The 21665-nt window shown below is 41.4% G+C and overlaps 1 protein-coding gene across 3 annotated transcripts in view; it reads left to right on the forward strand.

The window, feature by feature from the left end:
* NAPEPLD (N-acyl phosphatidylethanolamine phospholipase D) overlaps nt 1-21665 on the forward strand; it is a 32394-nt gene that overhangs the window by 6432 nt on the left and 4297 nt on the right. For all 3 annotated transcript variants that reach the window (XR_009820925.1, XM_062019367.1, XM_062019376.1), the window contains exons 2-4: nt 12833-13145; nt 18750-19396; nt 20618-20732. Coding sequence is in view for 2 of the 3 variants with exons in the window: in XM_062019367.1 (XP_061875351.1) it covers nt 12833-13145; nt 18750-19396; nt 20618-20732 (1075 nt within the window). In the remaining variant the exon portion in view is untranslated. The remainder of the gene's footprint in view (nt 1-12832; nt 13146-18749; nt 19397-20617; nt 20733-21665) is intronic.

Raw genomic sequence — 21665 nt, forward strand, 5'->3', positions numbered from 1 at the left:
CTAAATAGTGGATGTCAGAAGGTTGGGGCATCACTTTTTTTCTACTATGTTTAGCAACAGGCCAAGGGGTAATGGGTTGAAGCTGGAACACAAAAAGTTCCATTTAAACATAAGAAAAAACTCTTTTACTGTTCAGGGGAGGGAGCCCTGGCACAGGCTGCCCAGGGAGGGTGTGGAGTCTCCTTCCTTGGAGGTCTTCAAGATCCGATTGGACATATTCCTATACGACCTGATCTAGGTGGACCTGTTTCTTCAGGGGGGTTGGACTAGATGATCTCTAAAGGTCCCTTCCAACCCCTATCATTCTATGATTCTATGAACAGACAACCACAGGTAGAAGCTTCACTTTTTTTTTTTTAATATGTACCTTAATTGTGTTGGTTTGGGTTTTTTTTTTCTACTATGTCTAAATAAAACCTTGCTTTGTTTTACTGTTGATCCTTGTTTGTTGATTGAATGGTAAAGGAGTCATCCTAATTCTGTGAGTGTTCATGGGAAGAGCTCTTTCTGTTATCAGCTGAGTTATTCATCTTTCTTAAACAGTTGAGATTACTGTAGAGTCAGGATACTTACAAATCTGTTGAGAACAGAAACAAACTGGGCTCACAACCTGTAGCTGTGCTATCAAATGGATACATCCAAGAATGGAAGAAGGCTGTAGTAGCGTGGATTTTTTTGCTTTGTGGATGTTTGGAAAATATAGAAATGGGAATTCACACAGAATCTTAAGCTGACTGTTAATATATCAAATAATTTGAAGGAAAACTTTTGCAATGTTTGTTTTTGCTTGCAGCTTTTAACAGGAAATCTCAAATACTGAAAGTATTTATAGATAGGCTAATTGAAAGCTTGAGAGATCTTCTTGGTTTCAAATTCTAAGAACAAGAACATCCGGAATAATTGCTGTTGCAATTATTAAAAAATGTGTATAATAAAGAAAACTTCCAAATTGTATAGCAGTGTACTGTTTGCAGAAGGCTCAGGTTCTTGCTTTGATAATTCATACCATACAGTGGTATGACGAACAGCCTGAAGTACTGCACGAGAAAAGTTTAAATGCATTCAGAATTTTCCACTCTCAAACTGTTCATTAATTAAAGCAGACAACTTCAGACCTGAAGGAAAAATTAAAGCACAGCCAAAACTTAGCTGGCAGTCTTTTGATAGTTGAGCATGCAGGAGCCTTTTTTTAAAAAAAAACTACTTACATGCTCCCTAGTGTTTCCAAAAAAACTTATCTTTTAGCTGAAATACTTTTTTTTAAAAAAAAAAAAGCCAAAAAGTGTGCTTCCTATCAGTTATAAAACAATATGTATGTTGAATTAAAACTTCCAAGTTGTGTAGCAGCATGTGGGTTGCAGAAAGCTCGGCTTCTTGGTTTTGTAAGCCTACAGTGGTGTGAGTTTTAGGAAGATTGTGCTGTCCCTTTTAGGTGACATGTAGTTCACCCCAGTTCTGGATGTAGTCTTTTCAGAGAGACAATGACTAGAAAATAAGCAAACTTTTTGCTTCAAAAGATAGAGAATATTAAGAATATTTGGAAAGATATGCTATGTTTGCAAGGTAAGTGTAAAGTTTTGTGGATGTTGAGTTCCAGTACACCATAGCTTCATAACATCTCTTTCTTAAACTTTATGGCTTGTGGATTTCTTCATTAAAGACCAAATTTCTGTGTAGAGAAGATGGATAAATCTGTTCTGGCAGACTTCACAGTTAGTAGCATGTCTGTACACGGCTGTATGGTTAGTAGGAGGAACTACATCCGTTTTGCTTACAGATTAGTGGATAGTAGAGTAGTAGAGGATGCCTGCTGGAAAAGGTGAAGACTCACATGAGATTTTATGTTGTTGCATTTCTTCACATAAAGTTAAATAATTTGACTCAAAGTTCTATATTTAAAATACTATTTTAAAAAATAATGTCAGAATGCTTCTTGTAATGTTAATGTGTCCCATTTCCAGCCTTCTTTTGGAACAGAAAGTATTTAAATGTTTACTTGAAGTTTTAATTATTTTCCTAAACGGAAGACTCAGAAATGAAGTATTTGTATACAAGTTTTCAGTTGTATAAGCAATGCTAAAATAAAACAACCCCAAAGCTGTTGTCCTAAGGGCTATATCCTGTTTACAGCTATAAGCCTGTTTTCTGTGACAGAAGACATTGGTTTTCCATGTCATATCCTGCCTCATCTACAACTTCTCTCTTGCTTTGTGGATTACTAGGCATCTCGTACTGGTGCTGGAAAACCAGTTATATGAGCTTTGCATTTTGATTCGTACTGGGGTTCATCCTGTTCATCAGACAGTGGTCTTTTTACTTTCTGCCTAATGTGCTTTCTGGCCTCGTGGATTTGGCTTGAATAATGGTCTCCTGTAGTAGTTTGTGTGTCTTTGTCCATTTCCTCTTCTGAATTCAGATGAAACTGTAAAACATCTCGGAGCACAGAGAGGGTGGCTGTATTGAGTCTTGCCTGAGCCCCTCTTACAAATGGTGACAACCCACTTGCCCTTGTTTGGGGGTTAAGTCACCTCATCCTCAAGGATGAGTTCCAATGCTTTTAAGTAGAATAGTAATTTTCCTCGTTGTTTAAAAGTATGGAAAATAGGTTTCTTGTGGAACCTTACGATAACAAATACTCCCCAAGGACATGACCACTTCCTCCTGCGTTTCCCAAGTGAACACAACTCTCTTCCAGTTTGATTTTTGGGGTGTCTATCAGTCATAAGTTCACTGGCAATCCAGTGCTTAAATTTGTTTCTCAAGTGATAAGCTATTATTGTAGAGGGTAAAGAATTCAGGAAGCTGGAAGAAAAATAATCTCATTTCTGATTGAGTATCTTCTGGTATTTAAAATACAGCTGCCGAATCTCATTGTCTCTAGAGACTTTCTTTTGTGAAAGGTAAGAAACTGCTTAGACTAGTGACTGGTTGAGTTTTATTTTAAGCTAATGATTTCTGGCTTTCAATAACTGATCATCTACCATTTTTTATTCATAAGACAAAATTTCTTTTACTATGTTCCATAAACATTCTAGGATACATTTCACCTGTTTAAATGAAACAGAAATGAACTGGCAAGACTGATACTTCAAAGCAGTCTACAGTTAAGCAGGAATATTTTGTGAGTTAATTGTTTGTAGATGTGTCCCTTTCTTATGCATCTAAAAGGGTTTAAAGTATTCTGGGAGCACTGAGGTCTTTTATCCTTCAGTTGCTTATGGAATACTAATGAAAGTAATGTATGTGCATCATGTGGAAAATATGTTGGCAGACAGATACCTGCAGTGCCTTAAATGCTTTGGCATTGTCTTTGTTTAATCAGCGTAGTTGATCCCTACTTCCCCAGAGGTTTATACTTTCAGAATAAGATCAAAGGTTTGTATGAAAATTTAAGCAAGAGTAGGATTCACTAATTTTAGAGATGAATGAATAGATAAACAGAAGCTTAAAAATAAAACCTTAGGCACTCAAGTCTCTAATATAAAATGTCTTGTAGGAACAATAATTACAGTGGTTATATATATTTAAAAATCAGACATCTGAGATTTTAACAGAAGAATTTCCTGGAATTAAGTACATATCTGATTAAACTTTTGTGATTTGTTTTCATTATGCTTTCTAGAAGAGTAGATGCTTTATGCTTTGTCTGTGTGCTTTGCTAAATTAATAAGATGACTTGGCATTGAAAATGCGTTTTGAGGAATGCCAAAAATACTCCAATCCAAAACCTCTTGAATTAAAGAAACAGTTAAAATATCCATTACAGTTTTGAGTATTCCTTCTGCCTTTTTGTGGCACTGATTCTTTCTGTTACTGTTTGTCTGCTTAAAATGGTATAGAGGAATCCAGGTGGCTGATTTCAGTAAACCAGTTCCTTTTAGTGGAGCAGAAAAAAGACCTATAGGACTATCAACAAGTCAGTTTAAACTATGACACAGATATGGTACCTCACTGCTAAATAGAAAATACATAAATGGCATGTATTGGTTTCAGTAAAACTGTGGGGAAACTAGAATATAAAGCAATTACATCAAAATAAGATTATGACCAAGGGTATTATTTATAAAAAAATTCTATGAGCAATGTTTGCTGAACATCCTTCATGCTTCTTTATCAGAGGTGAATTTTGATGCGTTAATATTTTATGGCTACTGCAGGGCAAAATAATGGTTATTTTGTTGAGAAAATGTCACAATATTTATCAGTTAACATATCCCTGCAACTGACACCATACTTACTGTTTAGCAATAGGTTTCTGCTGAAGTAGCAAGGACAGGCTCTGCATTTGAAGTCAGAGCACTGCCAGTAGATGCATTTGAGCTCAACTCAGTAACATTTCTTCTATGTGTGTAAATTCAGCTGCAGTGTTGCAGTGACAATATCTTTCTTTCGCCCTGTAATTATGAACTTAGAGGGATATAGTGACGCAATTTCTAAGAAAACCGTGGACTTTAGTTTTGAAAATGATGTTTGAATGAACAGCCTTGCACTTCTCATGAGTGTACAGCTGATGTTTCAGTGTCTAAGTTAAGGTGACTGCAGGGGGATCTCATTCCAAATATCTAAATGGTGGGTGTCAGGAGGTTGGGACATCCCTTTTTTCTATAGTAGCTAACAACAGGACAAGGGGTAATGGGATGAAGCTGGAACACAAAAAGTTCCATTTAAGCATAAGAAAAAACTATTATACTGTTCAGGTGAGGCAGCCCTGGCACAGGCTGCCCAGGGAGGGTGTGGACTCTCCTCTGGAGATCCTCAAAACCTACCTGGACAGATTCCTGTATGACCTGATCTAGGTGGACCAACTTCAGCAGCAGGGTTGGACTGGATGATCTCTAAAGGTCCTTTCCAACCCCTACCATTCTATGATTCTGTGAAATAGTAGATAGGCTATGTAGTGGGTCTGGGACGGTAGTGATTTTCCACAGCAGCTCCTGCAGTGCTGTGCTTACTATTGATATCAATATTATGACTACCGCTTGCACAACATCGGGGCTGTCCCTCCAGCATTCCTTCCCCCACCTTCACCAATAGCTGTGAGTGGGCATGATCTTGGGAGGGACTGTGGCCAGGACAGCTGACCCAGGCTGACCAAGGAGATATTCCATACCATATGACGTCAGCTCAGGAATATAAACTGGGGGAAAGGAGCAGGAAGGGGAGGCGAGATTCATTTCTGGCCTTCCCAAAGCAACCGCTACGCGTACTGAAGCCCTGCTTCTCGGGAGGTGGCCGGACATCGCTGCTGATGGGAAGTAGAGAGTAACAGCTTTATCTGCTTCTGCTTTGCTTCCCGCGCGCGCGGCTTTGCTGCTTATTTATTAAACTGCTTTTATCTCAACCCACGAGATTCCCATCTTATTTTCTCCCCTTCCCTGGCTTGCTTCTCGGGAGGTGGGGGGTAAAGCGGTGTGGTGGGCACCTGGCATCCAGCCAGGCTCAAACTACCACAGCCCTTTTGGCGCCCAACGTGGGGCGAGATAATAGCAGATTTACATTAACTGCATTGCAATTACAGTAAACCAATGAGAGCAAAGTTCCTGTGCTGGTCACGGAGCCTTGCTGTTATGCAGCTTATCTTACACTTTCTAATGTTTGGGAACATGATGCTCCTAACATTGACTCTCGGCTGTGCTTTAACCTTAATAGCTTTGCTAAGCTGGCTATATAATTTTGTGAAGAGGATGAAAGGGCCTGGGAACATGATGGCCCAAATAATAATAGCAAGTCTCATTCTGTTACTGATGAATTTAGTGTGCTGTGGGAGCTATCTTGTGGAGGCCATGGGGCAAAGCACCTCTTTCTCCTCAGCTCGGACTGATCTAGACAATTCTGTTACACAGACTTCCCAGGTCCTTAGTCACCCTTATACGAGAGTTTTAATATTACTAATTAACATGGTTGGTATATTATATATCTTGTGGAATCTGGAGTCATCTGGGTATCAGAGAGTACAAATTTGCGATGGAAACATGTTAAAATGCCCCCTGAAGCGGCCAGTCCCTGGGTGGCAGGGTATGTGGATGAATTTAGGCAAATTCCTAGGACGGTTATCACCTCCTGTAATCTGGGATTTTACATCTGAACAGATAAAAAACCCTGCTTTACTGACACGCTACCTGATAGAAGGGTGTCTTACCTACCCTAATGAGGCCCATCAGGTTCAGGCACTATACTGGGGCCTAGCCTCTGCCTACCGAGCTGCATTCCAGTCCTCTCAGAGAACTGTAATTGAAATGGAAACTCAAACGGTACCTGAGACCAACATAGTTGAGTCAGTCGCAGTCCAGCCCTCTCAGAGAACTATGGCCGAGGTGGAAATTCAAACTATACCTGAGACCAACATAGTTGAGTCAGTCGCAGTCCAGCCCTCTCAGAGAACTATGGCCGAGGTGGAAATTCAAACTATACCTGAGACTACCATGGTTGAGTCAGGGAACCAAACAACAACCACAGTGGTTGCCCCAGTAGTGAAAAAGAAGCAGTGGATAAGGAGGTCAAGTCCATATCATCGATTAGTAAGGGCAGACGAGGAGGAAGAGGAAAGGCTAGAAGAAGAAACTGGTCCTTCGGTAAGGAGATCAGGAGAAGTGAGAGAAATCGAAAAGGAAATGGAAACTACTCGGTCCCTCACCTCAACAGAACTTAGAGATATGCGAAAAGATTACAGTCGCCAGCCAGGTGAGCGGATTGGTGCCTGGCTGCTCCGATGCTGGGATAACGGGGCTGACAGTCAACAATTGGAAGGCAGAGAAGCCCAACAGCTAGGATCTCTTGCTAGGGACCGGGGAATTGATAAAGGCATTGGAAAGAAAACCTCAGTTTGTAGTCTCTGGAAACGACTCCTCTCAAGTGTACGGGCAAGATACCCATTCAAGGAAGACCTTGTAAATGCCCGAGGAAAGTGGACTAGAGCTGATGAAGGGATCCAATATCTAAGGGAATTAGCTGTGTTGGAAGTCATCTATGGTGATCTGGATAATGTCGAGGCCTCCACAGATCCAGACGATGTCCAGTGTACACGGGCCATGTTGAGAAAAGTGATCCAGAGTGCCCCAGCTACATATTCTAATATCCTGGCAATGGTGTATCATCCAGACATGGACATACCAACAGTGGAGAGGGTATCTTCTTGGTTACAGAACTATGAAGAGAGCCTCTGCACCTCCTCATCAGTGTGGGATGATGGCCTGATTGTTAGATCTGCCTCAAAAACTCAGTCATCCACTGTCCCGACCAGGGGAAAGGGAAGTCCCAGACGCAGGAGTACACCGCGAAATGAACTCTGGCTCTTTTTGCGTGGCCAAGGAGAGGATATGAGGAAGTGGGATGGTGAACCCACTTTTAAGCTAGAAGCGCGTGTACGTGAACTAAGGGGGAAGGCAGCTGTTAGAAAAGGACCGCCCAAGAGGGCTGTCAGCAGAGTGGCTGCCAAAACAAAAGAGGACAATCAACAATCTCCAAGACATAGAAGAACTGCAACTACTTCCTTCGAAGCCAATGAGGAGACTTCAGGTCTGCAATTGCAAGGATCAGATAGTGAATACTCTGATGAAGAACAGAAATAGAGGGTCCCTGCCTCCAGCCAGGAGGAGGAAAGGGATGACCGAATCTACTGGACTGTGTGGGTTCGATGGCCTGGCACATCAAACCCACAAAGGTATAAAGCCTTAGTAGACACAGGGGCACAGTGTACATTGATGCCATCAAGGTATAGAGGCACAGATTCTGTCTGGATCTCTGGAGTGACAGGGGGATGTGAAGAATTATCTGTATTAGAGGCTGAAGTGAGCTTAACAGGGGACAAATGGAAAAAACACCCCATTGTGACTGGTCCAGAGGCCCCTTGTATTCTTGGCATAGATTACCTCAGGAGAGGGTACTTCAAAGACCCCAAGGGGTATCGATGGGCTTTTGGTATAGCCACTGTAGATACAGAGAAAATCAAACAACTCTCTAATTTACCTGGCCTCTCAGAAGACCCTTTTGTTGTGGGATTGCTGCAAGTTCAAGAGCAACAGGTACCAATTGCTACCAGGACAGTGCACCGGAGGCAATATCGCACGAACCGAGATTCCCTGGCTCCCATCCGTGAGTTGATTCATCAACTGGAGGCTCAAGGAGTAATTAGCAAAACTCATTCTCCATTTAATAGTCCCATATGGCCTGTGAAAAAAATCTGATGGAGGGTGGAGGTTAACAGTAGACTATCGTGGCCTGAACGAAGTGACACCACCACTGAGTGCTGCTGTACCAGACATGTTAGAGCTCCAGTATGAACTGGAGTCAAAAGCAGCCAAGTGGTATGCTACGATTGACATCGCTAATGCATTCTTCTCAATTCCATTGGCAGCAGAGTGCAGGCCACAATTTGCCTTCACATGGAGAGGTGTCCAATATACCTGGAATCGATTGCCCCAGGGGTGGAAACATAGTCCTACTATTTGCCATGGTCTAATCCAAACTGTACTGGAAACGGGTGATGCCCCTGAACATTTACAGTACATTGATGACATAATTGTATGGGGCAACAAGGCAGAAGAAGTGTTTGAGAAAGGGAAAAGAATAATACAGATTCTCCTGAAAGCTGGTTTTGCTATAAAAAGAAACAAAGTAAAGGGACCTGCACAAGAGATACAGTTTTTGGGCATAAAATGGCAAGATGGGCGTCGGCATGTGCCTATGGATGTTGTGAATAAAATAGCTACTATGTCTCAACCGACTAATAAGAAAGAAACACAAGCTTTCCTGGGCCTTGTGGGATTCTGGAGGATGCATATCCCAGGTTATAGTCAGCTTGTGAGCCCTCTCTTTAGAGTCACCAGAAAGAAGAACTGTTTTGAGTGGGGCCTTGAGCAACAACAAGCTTTTCAACAAATTAAACAGGAAATAGCTCGTGCAGTCGCCCTTGGGCCCATCCGTACAGGACCAGATGTGCAGAATATCCTCTACACTGCCGCTGGAGAGCATGGTCTCACCTGGAGCCTCTGGCAGAAAACATCTGGAGAAACCCGAGGTCGACCATTAGGGTTTTGGAGCCGAGGATATCGAGGATCGGAAGCCCACTACACCCCAACTGAAAAAGAAATACTAGCAGCATATGAGGGACTTCGAGCTGCTTCAGAAGTCATTGGCACAGAAGCTCATCTCCTCTTGGCACCACGTCTGCCTGTGTTACACTGGATGTTCAAAGGGAAAACCCCTTCTATACATCATGCAACCAGCGCTACATGGAGTAAGTGGATGGCGTTGATTACACAACGATCTCGGCTGGGGAAATCTAATCGCCCAGGAATCCTGGAAGAAATCATGGACTGGCCAGAAGGCAGAGATTTTGGAGCATTGCCTGAGGAAGTAGCTCGCGCCCAAGAGGCACCACCATATAATGAATTGTCAGAAGATGAGAGGCATTATGCTTTGTTTACTGATGGATCCTGCCGCGTGGTAGGAAATCATCGTAAGTGGAAAGCTGCTGTGTGGAGTCCCACACGACGAGTTGTTGAGGCCACTGAAGGAGAAGGTGAGTCAAGTCAGTTTGCTGAAGTGAAGGCTATCCAACTAGCTCTAAAGATTGCAGAACGAGAGAAGTGGCCAGTACTCTATCTTTACACTGACTCCTGGATGGTGGCTAATGCTCTATGGGGATGGCTACAGCAATGGAAGAAGACCAATTGGCAGCGCAAGGGTAAACCCATCTGGGCTGCTGCATTATGGCAAGACATTGCTGCTCGGGTGGAAAATATGACTCTGAAAGTACGTCATGTAGATGCTCATGTGCCAAAAAGCCGTGCCAATGAAGAACAATGGAATAACCAACAGGTAGATAAAGCTGCTAAAATTGAACTAGCTCAGGTAGATCTAGACTGGGAGCGTAAAGGTGAGCTATTTATAGCTCGATGGGCCCATGAAACATCAGGACATCTGGGAAGAGATGCAACATATAGATGGGCTCGTGATCGAGGGGTGGACTTGACCATGGAAGCCATCACACAGGTCACCCATGAATGTGAAACATGTGCCGCAATCAAGCGAGCCACACGAATCAAGTCTCCCTGGAACAGAGGCCGATGGCTGGGTTTTCAGTATGGTGAGGCCTGGCAAATTGACTATGTTGGACCACTACCACGAACACATCAAGGCAAGCGGTATATACTCACCATGGTGGAAGCAACTACTGGTTGGTTGGAAACATACTCTGTCAACCACGCCACTGCCCGAAATACTGTCTTGGGTCTTGAAAGGCAAGTTTTGTGGCGACACGGCACTCCAGAAAGAATTGAATCAGATAATGGAACTCATTTTCGAAATAATCTCATAAACTCCTGGGCAAAGAAACATGGCATTGAGTGGATATACCACATCCCCTATCACCCACAAGCCTCTGGAAAGATTGAGAGATATAATGGGTTACTAAAGACCATGTTGAGAGCACTGGGCAATGGGGCATGGAAGCAGTGGGATAAAAATTTAGCAGAAGCCACTTGGCTGGTCAATAGCAGAGGTTCAACTAACCGTCCTGGTCCTGCCCAAACAAAACCACTACATACTGTGGGAGGAGATAAGGTCCCCGTAGTGCACCCAGGGAAATGGCTGGGGAAGGCAGTATGGGTTGCACCTCCCATGGGAAAAGGCAAACCCATTCGTGGGATTGTCTTTGCTCAAGGGCCTGGCTGTACTTGGTGGGTGATGAGAAAGGATGGGGAAACACGATGTGTACCTCAAGGAGACTTAACCCTGGGGGAAAAATAACCTGTTATGTGAGTTATCTGTTGTAGATGAACTTTGCAAGAAAAACCGAACAAGTGGACAAACCAAGCCGGTGCTGGTGCCCAACACTGAACATACTGTTTCCCCTGGCCTGGATATTCATCTTGATGGATGAGACAGAAGTTATGACCTGCTCCAGTGAACATCTACAGAGGATGAAAGATATAAGAATGTTGTTTGTTTGTTTGATGCAAGATGCAAGAGGGAATACAAGAATGATGTTTGTCTGTTGAAGAGTGGGGGTACTGGTTAATGAGAGTATATAAGAATGTATATGGATTGTTAAGATGGTTTGTCTGAGCATGACATAAATGGTATGGAATAAGGGGTGGAGACTGTAGTGGGTCTGGGACGGTAGTGATTTTCCACAGCAGCTCCTGCAGTGCTGTGCTTACTATTGATATCAATATTATGACTACCGCTTGCACAACATCGGGGCTGTCCCTCCAGCATTCCTTCCCCCACCTTCACCAATAGCTGTGAGTGGGCATGATCTTGGGAGGGACTGTGGCCAGGACAGCTGACCCAGGCTGACCAAGGAGATATTCCATACCATATGACGTCAGCTCAGGAATATAAACTGGGGGAAAGGAGCAGGAAGGGGAGGCGAGATTCATTTCTGGCCTTCCCAAAGCAACCGCTACGCGTACTGAAGCCCTGCTTCTCGGGAGGTGGCCGGACATCGCTGCTGATGGGAAGTAGAGAGTAACAGCTTTATCTGCTTCTGCTTTGCTTCCCGCGCGCGCGGCTTTGCTGCTTATTTATTAAACTGCTTTTATCTCAACCCACGAGATTCCCATCTTATTTTCTCCCCTTCCCTGGCTTGCTTCTCGGGAGGTGGGGGGTAAAGCGGTGTGGTGGGCACCTGGCATCCAGCCAGGCTCAAACTACCACAGGCTAACACATGTGGTGGAGAGTTTCCCACAGGACAAGCTTCACAGTTTCATATTAAGAATTATTCATGCACTTCAGCAGTATATCATGCTGTCTGTTCATTACTGGTCATCTTCTAGTTTTTATCAAGTAGAGTTTTTAAGTACCAGAAAGTCATGCACTCTTTAAAATAGCAACAAAACAAACCAACCCTGTTAGGATAGTATATTTGCTTTCAACATTGCAGCTGAAAGGAAATATAGCAACTTCAACTAAATTGCTTCAGTAACTTTCTAAAAAGTAGGGATATTTGTTGTTTTTTACCTTGGGTATAATGAGATCAACACGACTCTGTATTCCAAACTCTGCAATGCTGAAGTGCAGTTTGGAATAAGAGGCTCCAACTACTGAGTTTGTATTCCTTCTCTAAGGAATGTGTCAGAATTGTGACTTTATACAAGTCATTTTCTCGCGTATCTATATTTCACAATGGAATTAACAACAGACGTTGCAGCCAGGATTTATTTGAGATGTTCCAATTTCCTGTGGCCTTTCACTAGTCAGTTCAGTTAAATATGCATCAACATTGTATTTGAAATAATTTTCCTATTCTTACAATAAGCTTTTCCTTTGTTTTGGCCAAAATAGGAAATAAGACCACACAACTTTTTGCATAGATTTGCATCTTGTCAGTAGAAGCAATGTGTTATTAATGCTAACGAGGCTGCCATTTTTACTACAACACAAAGTCACTATATAAATAGTGGTACTGTCCCAAGGTACTGTATAGTTCCAGTGTCTCTTGGACAGGTTTTCAGAATCATGTCACATCAGGCACTACATGTCCTAAGCTTTGGGAGGAACTTACTATTCTTCCAAAATGTAAATTAAGGAACCCCTTCCCCCCTCACTCTTGCAGTTGGTAAATAATAGTGTTAGTATCTGAGGCTGTGCATACCGGAGAGAAAAATTCTGCCTGAACTACAAAGAGATCTCATGTCTGCTTGCCACGGCATGTTTTTGAAGTCTTTTATGTAATTGTAACTCTTTTAAAAGCATATTTTGTTGAGGAAAAGAATACAGCAGATTATAAAATGAGAAAGACATGCTTGTTAGTAATACCTGTGAGAACATTCAGTCTTACGAATGTTGATGTTAGTCCAATAAAATATTAATTTAAAATGTATTTTAGTTCTCTTCAAACAGATATGGATAAGAAAATGGATGAAGAGCAGCCTTTGACTCTGTGCAACCAGTACCCTAAAGAAGCAGTGAGAAAACGTCAGAATTCAAGTCGAGGTTCCAGAGGCAGTGATTCTTCCAGGGCCTCCAGGAAAAGCTTCAGGCTGGACTACAGATTAGAAGAGGATGTAACTAAATCAAAGAGAGGCAAAGATGGAAGATTTGTCAACCCATGGCCAACATGGAAATCACCAACCTTGCCAAATATTTTGAAATGGTCCCTCATGGAAAAAAATAATAGCAATGTGCCATGCTCAAAGCAGGTAAACACTTGCATGTTTTCTGTTCTTAGGCTGCTTTTATCTCTGCTCTAGTCAATAAAATAAACCAGTTTCTAAGTAATACTTACTAGGCATCTTCTGGAGACTTTTCTAAGTCTTGTTTTGCTGCTTTTTGTTATCACTTTAGTGTTTTCAAAAGGTATATTAACACTTTCTGCTTCTTGATCTCCCTCCCCTCCACCCCAGATTTTCTGTTAGTTCCACACCTTGTTATTTGTCATCTCTATTTCTATTTACAGACAACAAAAATGGCCCCCTAGCTCAGTCATAAACTACAGTTGCACTGTTTTCTTTTTAATAGGTGGTGGTGTGAAGCACCACTACTAATATAATTTGTATTACATAAAACAGCAGTGGCATATCCCTTCCAACAATTTACCGTTTTAAATTTGGTGTCCTACTTTACACATTATCTGTACTTCGTAGTAGGAAAACAGTTGTGCCTCATTGACATCTTTTTGGGCAGTGCAACAGTTTCAACATTGGGCTACATTTGTGTAAAGTTCAGACCTTGGCATTTTCAATTGCCTTTGACTGTTGTCCTGTTCTGTATGTGTGCCACAGACTTTATCTTGTCTGCACCGGTCAGAAACCTGGTTAGTGACTGAAGTACCTAGAAGACAGTGCTAAGATATACTACAGAATGCAGAATATATAACTCTCTGGCAGTGGAAAACTGCAGCACTCCCCTCTAATTTACAGATTATCCTTGCAATAAAAGATGATTACAAATGATGCATGGTACCAGTTGTAAAGCTGTGTCTCTGACCCAGTTGGGATTAATTTTGGACTAATTTTATTGCTTTGCATATGATTTTTTTTTATTTAATTAAGTGCTTGCAATTATTTTGGAGCTCAGTGAAGTAAATCATAAATAGAAAAACCAAGATAGACATCAATGAAATTCACTCCTTGAGTCCTTCACCATTTTGATGCATGTTCCAACAATGTTTGTTCCGCACCTAAATCAGCCTGGAAAGCATTTCTGAGCTTGTTTCAAATTCAAACGAAGGGCTCTGTACTTTATTTAGCACTGCTAGATAGCATGTCCTTCAAGCAGAGTCCTACTTCAGTTTCCACGTGGAGTGTGCCTAGTGATACCCTGCTATGCCGAGCAGCTTCAGTTTATCTGTACCAAGTGCTTTGCATATGTAAAAAAAAAAGCCAACAACCCATATTATCCAGGATATGTACTCCACTGTGTAAAAGCTATATGTATTCTAATTATGCCTTCACAACAAGCTTGTATCATTATCCAGAATGCAGAGACTTCTATTTTCATTATAGGCTTTATTAGTAACTTTTTTCTATGCCGTTGGTGTATCTTTAATTATTAGTTGTTGGATCAGCAATTTAGATCGTTCTCATTTCTTTAAAATGGAGTGGTATTCCAGTATGTGCTAAGCACCAAAAATCCTGACCTAATTAGCTGCTCTTACCAAAGCCTGTCATGTGTTTCTTCTTGCTTTGCATTAGGAAGGAAAGAAGAACATGGGATGAGGGGAAGGGGCTCAGCAGGAGGAATTTTTGTATTACTCCAGTGATGAAGATAAGACAGTATTAGGCATGTTTTACTTCTGTTGGGAGCTGATTTGACATTAATGCCATATTTCAAAGATTTATTATAATTCTTGTAGTATTCATATGTTTCTGGCTAGTCTGACAGAGAACAAAATGTTGCTATAGCAGGATAAAAGTTCCATTAAGATTATGTTTTTCATTCATTATGTCGTTTTATCCTGTTGTGTGAGTGTTAAGAATTTCATGTGAAGTCTACTGCCAATAGAACTTGTGGATTAGTTTGAAATCTTACAAGTAATGAGTCCTTGTTGCTTTAAAAGATAATTCTGTGATTTTAGCATACTTTTGTGAAATACTTAGAAAAACTGCAAACAACCCGAAACACAAACCCCATACTCTGAGAAGTAATTTCTTTAGCTATTTCCCTCTGTGATTTACTATGACAGCTCAAAAAATGGCTGATTTCTGATCTCATCCTCTGAGGAATCATTGATTTGGATCAGAAGCCTGTGTATCACATCTATAGATCTCATACAGAGTGTGTTCTTTCCAAGTTAACACTGCCTTTATGATCATGATTTGCCTTGAACTTTTGTTCACATAATTTAAGTCAGGATACCAGTTATTCCAGCTGTGCTATTCATGATTTATCAGTCTTCCTGTCTGTGTGTCCTTTACAAATGCTTTTTATAGTGATTAGTTCTACCTTTGAGTCAACTATTTGAAATATTTGAATATATTGTATTGACCCCAGTGACATCCCTGTAAAGCCTTTAACAGTTCAAGTGTGCTGTGATTTTACCCTCCTGTGCAGCAAAACCCCACCCAGACATTTGCTCACTCTTCCACAGTGGGATGGGAGAGAGAATTGGAAGGGCAAAAGTGAGAAAACTTGTGGATTGAGATAAGAACAGTTTAACAGGTAATACAAAAGCTGCACATACAAGCAAAGCAAACCAAGGAATTCATTCTCCACTTTGCATGGGCAGGTAGGTGTTCAGCTAACCACAGGAAAGCCGGGCTCCAGCAAGCATATGTCACTGTTACTAGGGGAGACAGACACACACCACAACTCCAAATGCCCCTCACTCCTACAGCTTTTATTGCTGAGCGTGACTTCATACTGTATGGCATATCCTGCTGGTGAGTTGGGGTCAGCTGTCCCGGCTGGGTCCCGTCTCAATTCCTTGTGCGCCTTCAGGCTCCTGACTTGGATGCTTTGTAAGCACAACTCGGCAATAGCTAAAACAGCAGCCTGGTACCTACCTCATTTTCAGCACAAATCCAAAACAGCACCACAGGAACAAAATTAACTCTATCCCAGCCAAAGCTATCACAATATGTTGGAAGACCAGTTAGGAAGTTGTTCATATCTGCCAATTAGCCAGACTTTCATCCATTTAGTGTTGTTTATGAATATTGCACAATGCTAATTTAAAAAACTAGCTTGTCAAATGTCAGGAAAAATAAAGTGGATCCCCCTCTACTCTGCCCTGGTGAGGCTTCATCTGGAGTACTGTGTCCAGTTCTGGGCTCCTCAGCTCAAGAGGGACTGAGAACTTTTGGAGAGAGTCCAGCACAGGGCCACCAAGATGATCAGGGGACTGGAACATTTTTCATACAAGGAAAGGCTGGAGAAACTGGGGCTGTTTAGGCTGGAGAAAAGGAGACTGAGGGGGAATCTTATTAATATTTACAGATATCTAAATGGTGGGTGTCAGGAGGTTGGGGCATCCCTTTTTTCTGTGGTAGCTAGCAACAGGACAAGAGGTAATGGGATGAAGCTGGAACAGAAAAAGTTACACTTAAATATAAGAAAAAAATATTTCACTGTGAGAGTGAGGGAGCCCTGGCACAGGCTGCCCAGAGGGGTTGTGGAGTCTCCTTCCTTGGAGGTCTTCAAGATCTGCCTAGACACATTCCTATGCAACCTGACCTAGGTGAACCTGCTTCTGTAGGGGGGTTGGACTAGATGATCTCTAAAGGTCCCTTCCAACCCCTGTCATTCTATGATTCTATGAACAGACAACCACAGGTAGAAGCTTCATTTTTTTTTTTTAATATGTAACTTAATTGTGTTGTTTTTCTTGGAATAATTTGTGGTCTACCTCTAAAAACAGCTACTTGAACATTTACATCTTTTAAGATGTAGTTACTAACCGAAATTGCATTATGACAACTAATTATTAAATTCTGTGTCTGAGTTTAATTGCTTTGATAGAATCCAATTTGTTGACTTGACCACATGTAATTTGGTGGGTTGTCTCAATTTCCATTTTTGAGTATTGTGTTACTTTTGTGGATCTTCCCCCCCACCTCCTTTTTTTTTTTTTTAATTGAAGTGTCCCAGTACAACACACTATGGTTCAGAGTTCTGCTGCCAGTGTCGTTCCCATGTACTTAGAATTAAATAGAGATGAGAACACGATGCCTCTTTCTTGGAGCAGCAGCAGTTTGTCTCAGTCTCATACTCATAGATTGTTTATTCTTGGATGAATCAAATGATGTATTATGCAAACCTTATATTCAGATTTACAGTAAGTTATTTATTTCTCATTCTGGAGACCATAATGAAAGTTTTTCAGTAGACATGTCTTGTCCATTAGCTGTCAGAAAATGCAATTTCATAAATATTTTATTATTTCCAGTAGAACTGCAAGAGAGTGGAGATGTGTGTGTTTTGTTTTTTCCCAAAGTATGCCTTCCAAATCAATAAAATATTGCAGAGAAAGTAACTTCCCTGAAGCTGTCAGGACTGTTTTAGCAGGGGAAATCCTAGACTTTTCAACTGTTACAGCACCAATGGGACTTCTAAGGGAGCAGGAGGTCAGCTCTGTGTAAACTCACTGATAGAGCTCATCTACTATCCTAGACCTAGAGAATGAGAGCAGCAACCACTGCAGGGAGAACTTGATTATGAACTAGAAGTGCTGGGACATCAATGATTACCAGGGGGAGAAGAGCATCAGGAGTCTGTAGAAGCTGTCTGACACAGGAAAATTTTTCTAATGTGATATGAGGAGTTCAAACCAGAACTGTTTGGGAGGAGAGCCTTAGCCATGTTGCAGCAGAACTGGAGGTGGTCAGGAACTCTGATAAGACTTTGTTTGTTTGTTTGTTTGTTTCAATAGAAAAAATATTATTTATTGCAAATAAAACTTCTGCATAAGCATCTCAACCAGAATGCAGTGAAAAATGTAATACCACTTCAAAATGAGAGAATAGTGGTGGTTTCAGTAGATAATGTACTGCTATGGCCTCCTTTGTGCCAACTTGAGGCTACACAGCATCAGATTTGGAAGCCAATCAAGCTGAAAGTGTCTGTTTTCCTCCTCTGGATAAATATTCAGCTGCATTAGTTCTCTGACCTGCCAGACTTGAGTGAGGACTGCATAAATTCATGGTGGAAGAAGACGGGAGGTGGGAAGAGGTTTCTATAACTTTGTTACACAGGAGTATGAATTTAGGTTGAAGTCATTTATGGGAATGCATCCTGAATATACAGTGAGATTGGTATAGTGATTTATTCAGTAATAATTAAACTTTAATTACCTTGAAGGCTTTACTAAAACATCATGAGAAGAGAGCATTCTCTTTCATCTGGGGGTTTGTGACTTATTTGTGCTAGGATTTGGTGGATACATCATTTAGTTGTACAAGCTAAACTTGAGTATTTATTACAGAACAGTGTATGTTTGTGTATATAATTTCTTTTCTGGATTGGGGAAGGAGAACTGATTACAATGTATTTCCCAGGATGCTCTTAGTGTCTTGCAGTGCTTTCAGACTCTGTATTAGTAGGCCTCCTGTCCTGATGGGATACTCTTGACCTGTCTCTTCTCTCCTGGCAGAGAAGTGAAAGTTTACAAAAATCTAAGAGGAAGTTTGGAGTAAGTAGCTGGGAAAGTGGTAATTTAAAAGGCATCTGTTTTGTGTTGCAATTCTCTGCCTAAAAATACAAAGCACAAGTATTGCCTGTGGTGATTTGTGCCTTGTGTGCAGTTTTTGTTGCATGGCCAAGCACAGTCTCAAATCTCTTATGCATATTGTGTTCTTTTTTGCTAGGAACTTGACAAAGAGCTTCCAGTGTTAAAACCTTACTTTGTTCAAAAGCCTGAACTTGCTGGGAAGACAGGAACTGGTATGCGAGTCACGTGGCTGGGACATGCCTCGGTGATGGTGGAAATGGATGAACTTATATTTCTTACTGACCCAATCTTTAGCCAGCGAGCTTCCCCTACCCAGCTGGTGGGCCCCAAGCGCTTCCGAGGACCTCCGTGCACAGTAGAGCAGCTCCCCAAAATAGATGCAGTCATGATCAGCCACACTCATTACGATCACTTGGACTACAACAGCGTGATGAGTTTAAATGCACGCTTTGGGAGCGAGCTGCGCTGGTTTGTGCCTCTGGGGCTCTTGGACTGGATGCAGAGATGCGGCTGTGAGAATGTGATTGAACTGGATTGGTGGGAAGAGAACTGCGTCCCTGGTCACGATGCAGTAACGTTTGTCTTCACCCCTTCTCAACATTGGTGCAAAAGGACAGCGACGGATGACAACAAGGTTCTTTGGGGCAGCTGGTCTGTCTTGGGACCTTGGAATAGGTTTTTCTTTTCAGGAGACACTGGATATTGTGTTGCTTTTGAACAGATAGGTAAAAGGTTTGGACCTTTTGATCTTGCAGCCATCCCCATTGGAGCTTATGAGCCAAGGTACGAAAATCAAACTTTGATCAAAAGAAATAAATGATATACTAATGACAAAAAAGAAAACAACATCCAGAAGGGAAAAGTGTAGATATACTGAATTGAGAATATGCAATAGAATATAGAGGCAAAAGAAGGAAGTTATTGAGGCAAAAGGACATTGCTCAATGACAATAAAAAAACAGGCAAAGCAAGATGCAGATGAAATGTTTAGGATGCTTGCCTGTGCATTTGTGTTGCTCTTGGAGAGCCTTTCCTTTTGTGTTAAGCATGGTAAGGATGAATCAGTTGACTTCCTTCCATGAAAAATGTTGAGTAAAAATCTGTAATTACATTGTGGCTTTTTTTTCTGAAATAGCATCATTTAATCCAGCCTGTTTAGATGCATGAAATTTGATGCATTTTTCTCCTGCTTCAGTCTTTGTGCTGTTTTTGCAGCTTATCTGGAGATAAAGATGAATCCTTTAGTGTGTGAAAGATTGTTTATTTAGGGATTTGTATCCTACTTATGAGTCTAAACTTCTAGATATTATTGCTGATCTAATGCAGGAAGCAAAGCATGTATAGGCCAGGAAAGGAAAATGGCAGAGTAAGGTGATAAAAATCTGATATCTTTCAACAATTGCAAGGTTCTGTCTCCTGCTTTACCACCATTCTGGAACATCTTTCATATGAGGAAAGGCTGCGGGAACTGGGGCTGTTTAGTCTGGAGGAGATTGAGGGGAGATCTTATTAACATTTATAAGTGTGTCAGGAGGTTGGGACATCCCTTTTTTCTATAATAGCTAGCAACAGGACAAGGGGTAATGGGATGAAGCTGGAACACAAAAAGTTACACTTAAATATAAAAAAAAAAAGACTATTTCACTGTGAGGGTGAGGGAGCCCTGGCACAGGCTGCCCAGAGGGGTTGTGGGATCTCCTTCCTTGGAGGTCTTCAAGACCCACCTGGACATGTTCCTATGCAACCTGATCTAGGTGACCCTGCTTCTGCAGGGGGGTTGGACTAGATGATCTCTAAAGGTCCCTTCCAACCCCTACCATTCTATAATTCTCTTAGACTGTCTTCTGGAGCACATGTTTTTTGGTGTGTGCTGCTGGCATGACATTTTTACCCACATGGATTTAAGTCTATGGCCTTCATGCCTTTTATTACCCAATAAAAGTAAAGAAGAAATCTTGCACTAAACTGGGTGACACTAAAAAGAATTATTTTGTCTTTTGATAGGTGGTTTATGAAATACCAGCATGTGGATCCTGAAGAAGCAGTAAGAATCCATATTGATGTTCAAGCAAAGAAGTCTGTAGCAATTCACTGGGGGACCTTCGCTTTAGCAAATGAGGTAAATTTCAGTGCTGTACTTGAGTTTGGCTTTCCTGAGTACACAGTCCTTAATGAAGCTTTGCTTTTGCTATCTGTAAATACATCCCTAAAATGTTAACTTTGCACATGGAGTGTTATTCCGCATACTGCAGTTCAAAACAATGCTCAGCTTTTCCTAACCAATTACATAAAATACTTCTGTAGCTAAGATTAATTTGAAAGTACAGTTATCCAAACAAATGTGGAGCATTTCTGATGTCTTGGAAACTGAGGAACATGAAAGGTGGGGACATGGATGCAATAATAAAAGTAAACTCAGCAATGCATCACTTGACAGTAAGAATTGCATGTCTGTAGGTCAGTACAGTATTTATTAATTACATGTCTCTAGTAAATAAATGGAATAGTATTTTTAATACTTGGTTCATAGATACATAAGAGCCAGAATATGAGATACAGAATTATTCTGACTAGCTGATTTTTTTAAAAATCTTTTTATTCCTCCTCTCCCCCTGCCCCTCCAAGTCCCCAGTTCTAATAAGGAGGTTAGCCAGGTATGTTCACAGTCACTCAAAATACAGTGAGAGGGAAGTATCTACATCTACTTTGATATGCCTTGTCTGGTTTTTCAACTTTGTCTTTGCATCAGTTGTGCCACTATAACTCAGCCCTGCTGCTGTTAGCTGTGTTCACCTGATAGGTTGTGTTCTCTTTAACGTGGATATAACATTTTCTATCCATCTTATTGGATGCTTCCAATAAGCTGTGTCACTAGTGCTCATGGCACAAATGCTGCTGGCTATTTAGAAGTACAAAAAAAAGATGACTTCTCCCTGATTATGCCATGCAATGAGTACAATGAAGTGATTTCTGGGGGACCTCAATGAAATGGCACTGGGTTTTGAGCAGTAAAGTTGAGAAAGTTGTGTTACTGCCTTCAGGGCAGCCTGCT

The sequence above is a fragment of the Colius striatus genome, chromosome 1 (assembly GCF_028858725.1).
Source record: "Colius striatus isolate bColStr4 chromosome 1, bColStr4.1.hap1, whole genome shotgun sequence".
In the NCBI taxonomy this organism is placed as follows: domain Eukaryota; kingdom Metazoa; phylum Chordata; class Aves; order Coliiformes; family Coliidae; genus Colius; species Colius striatus.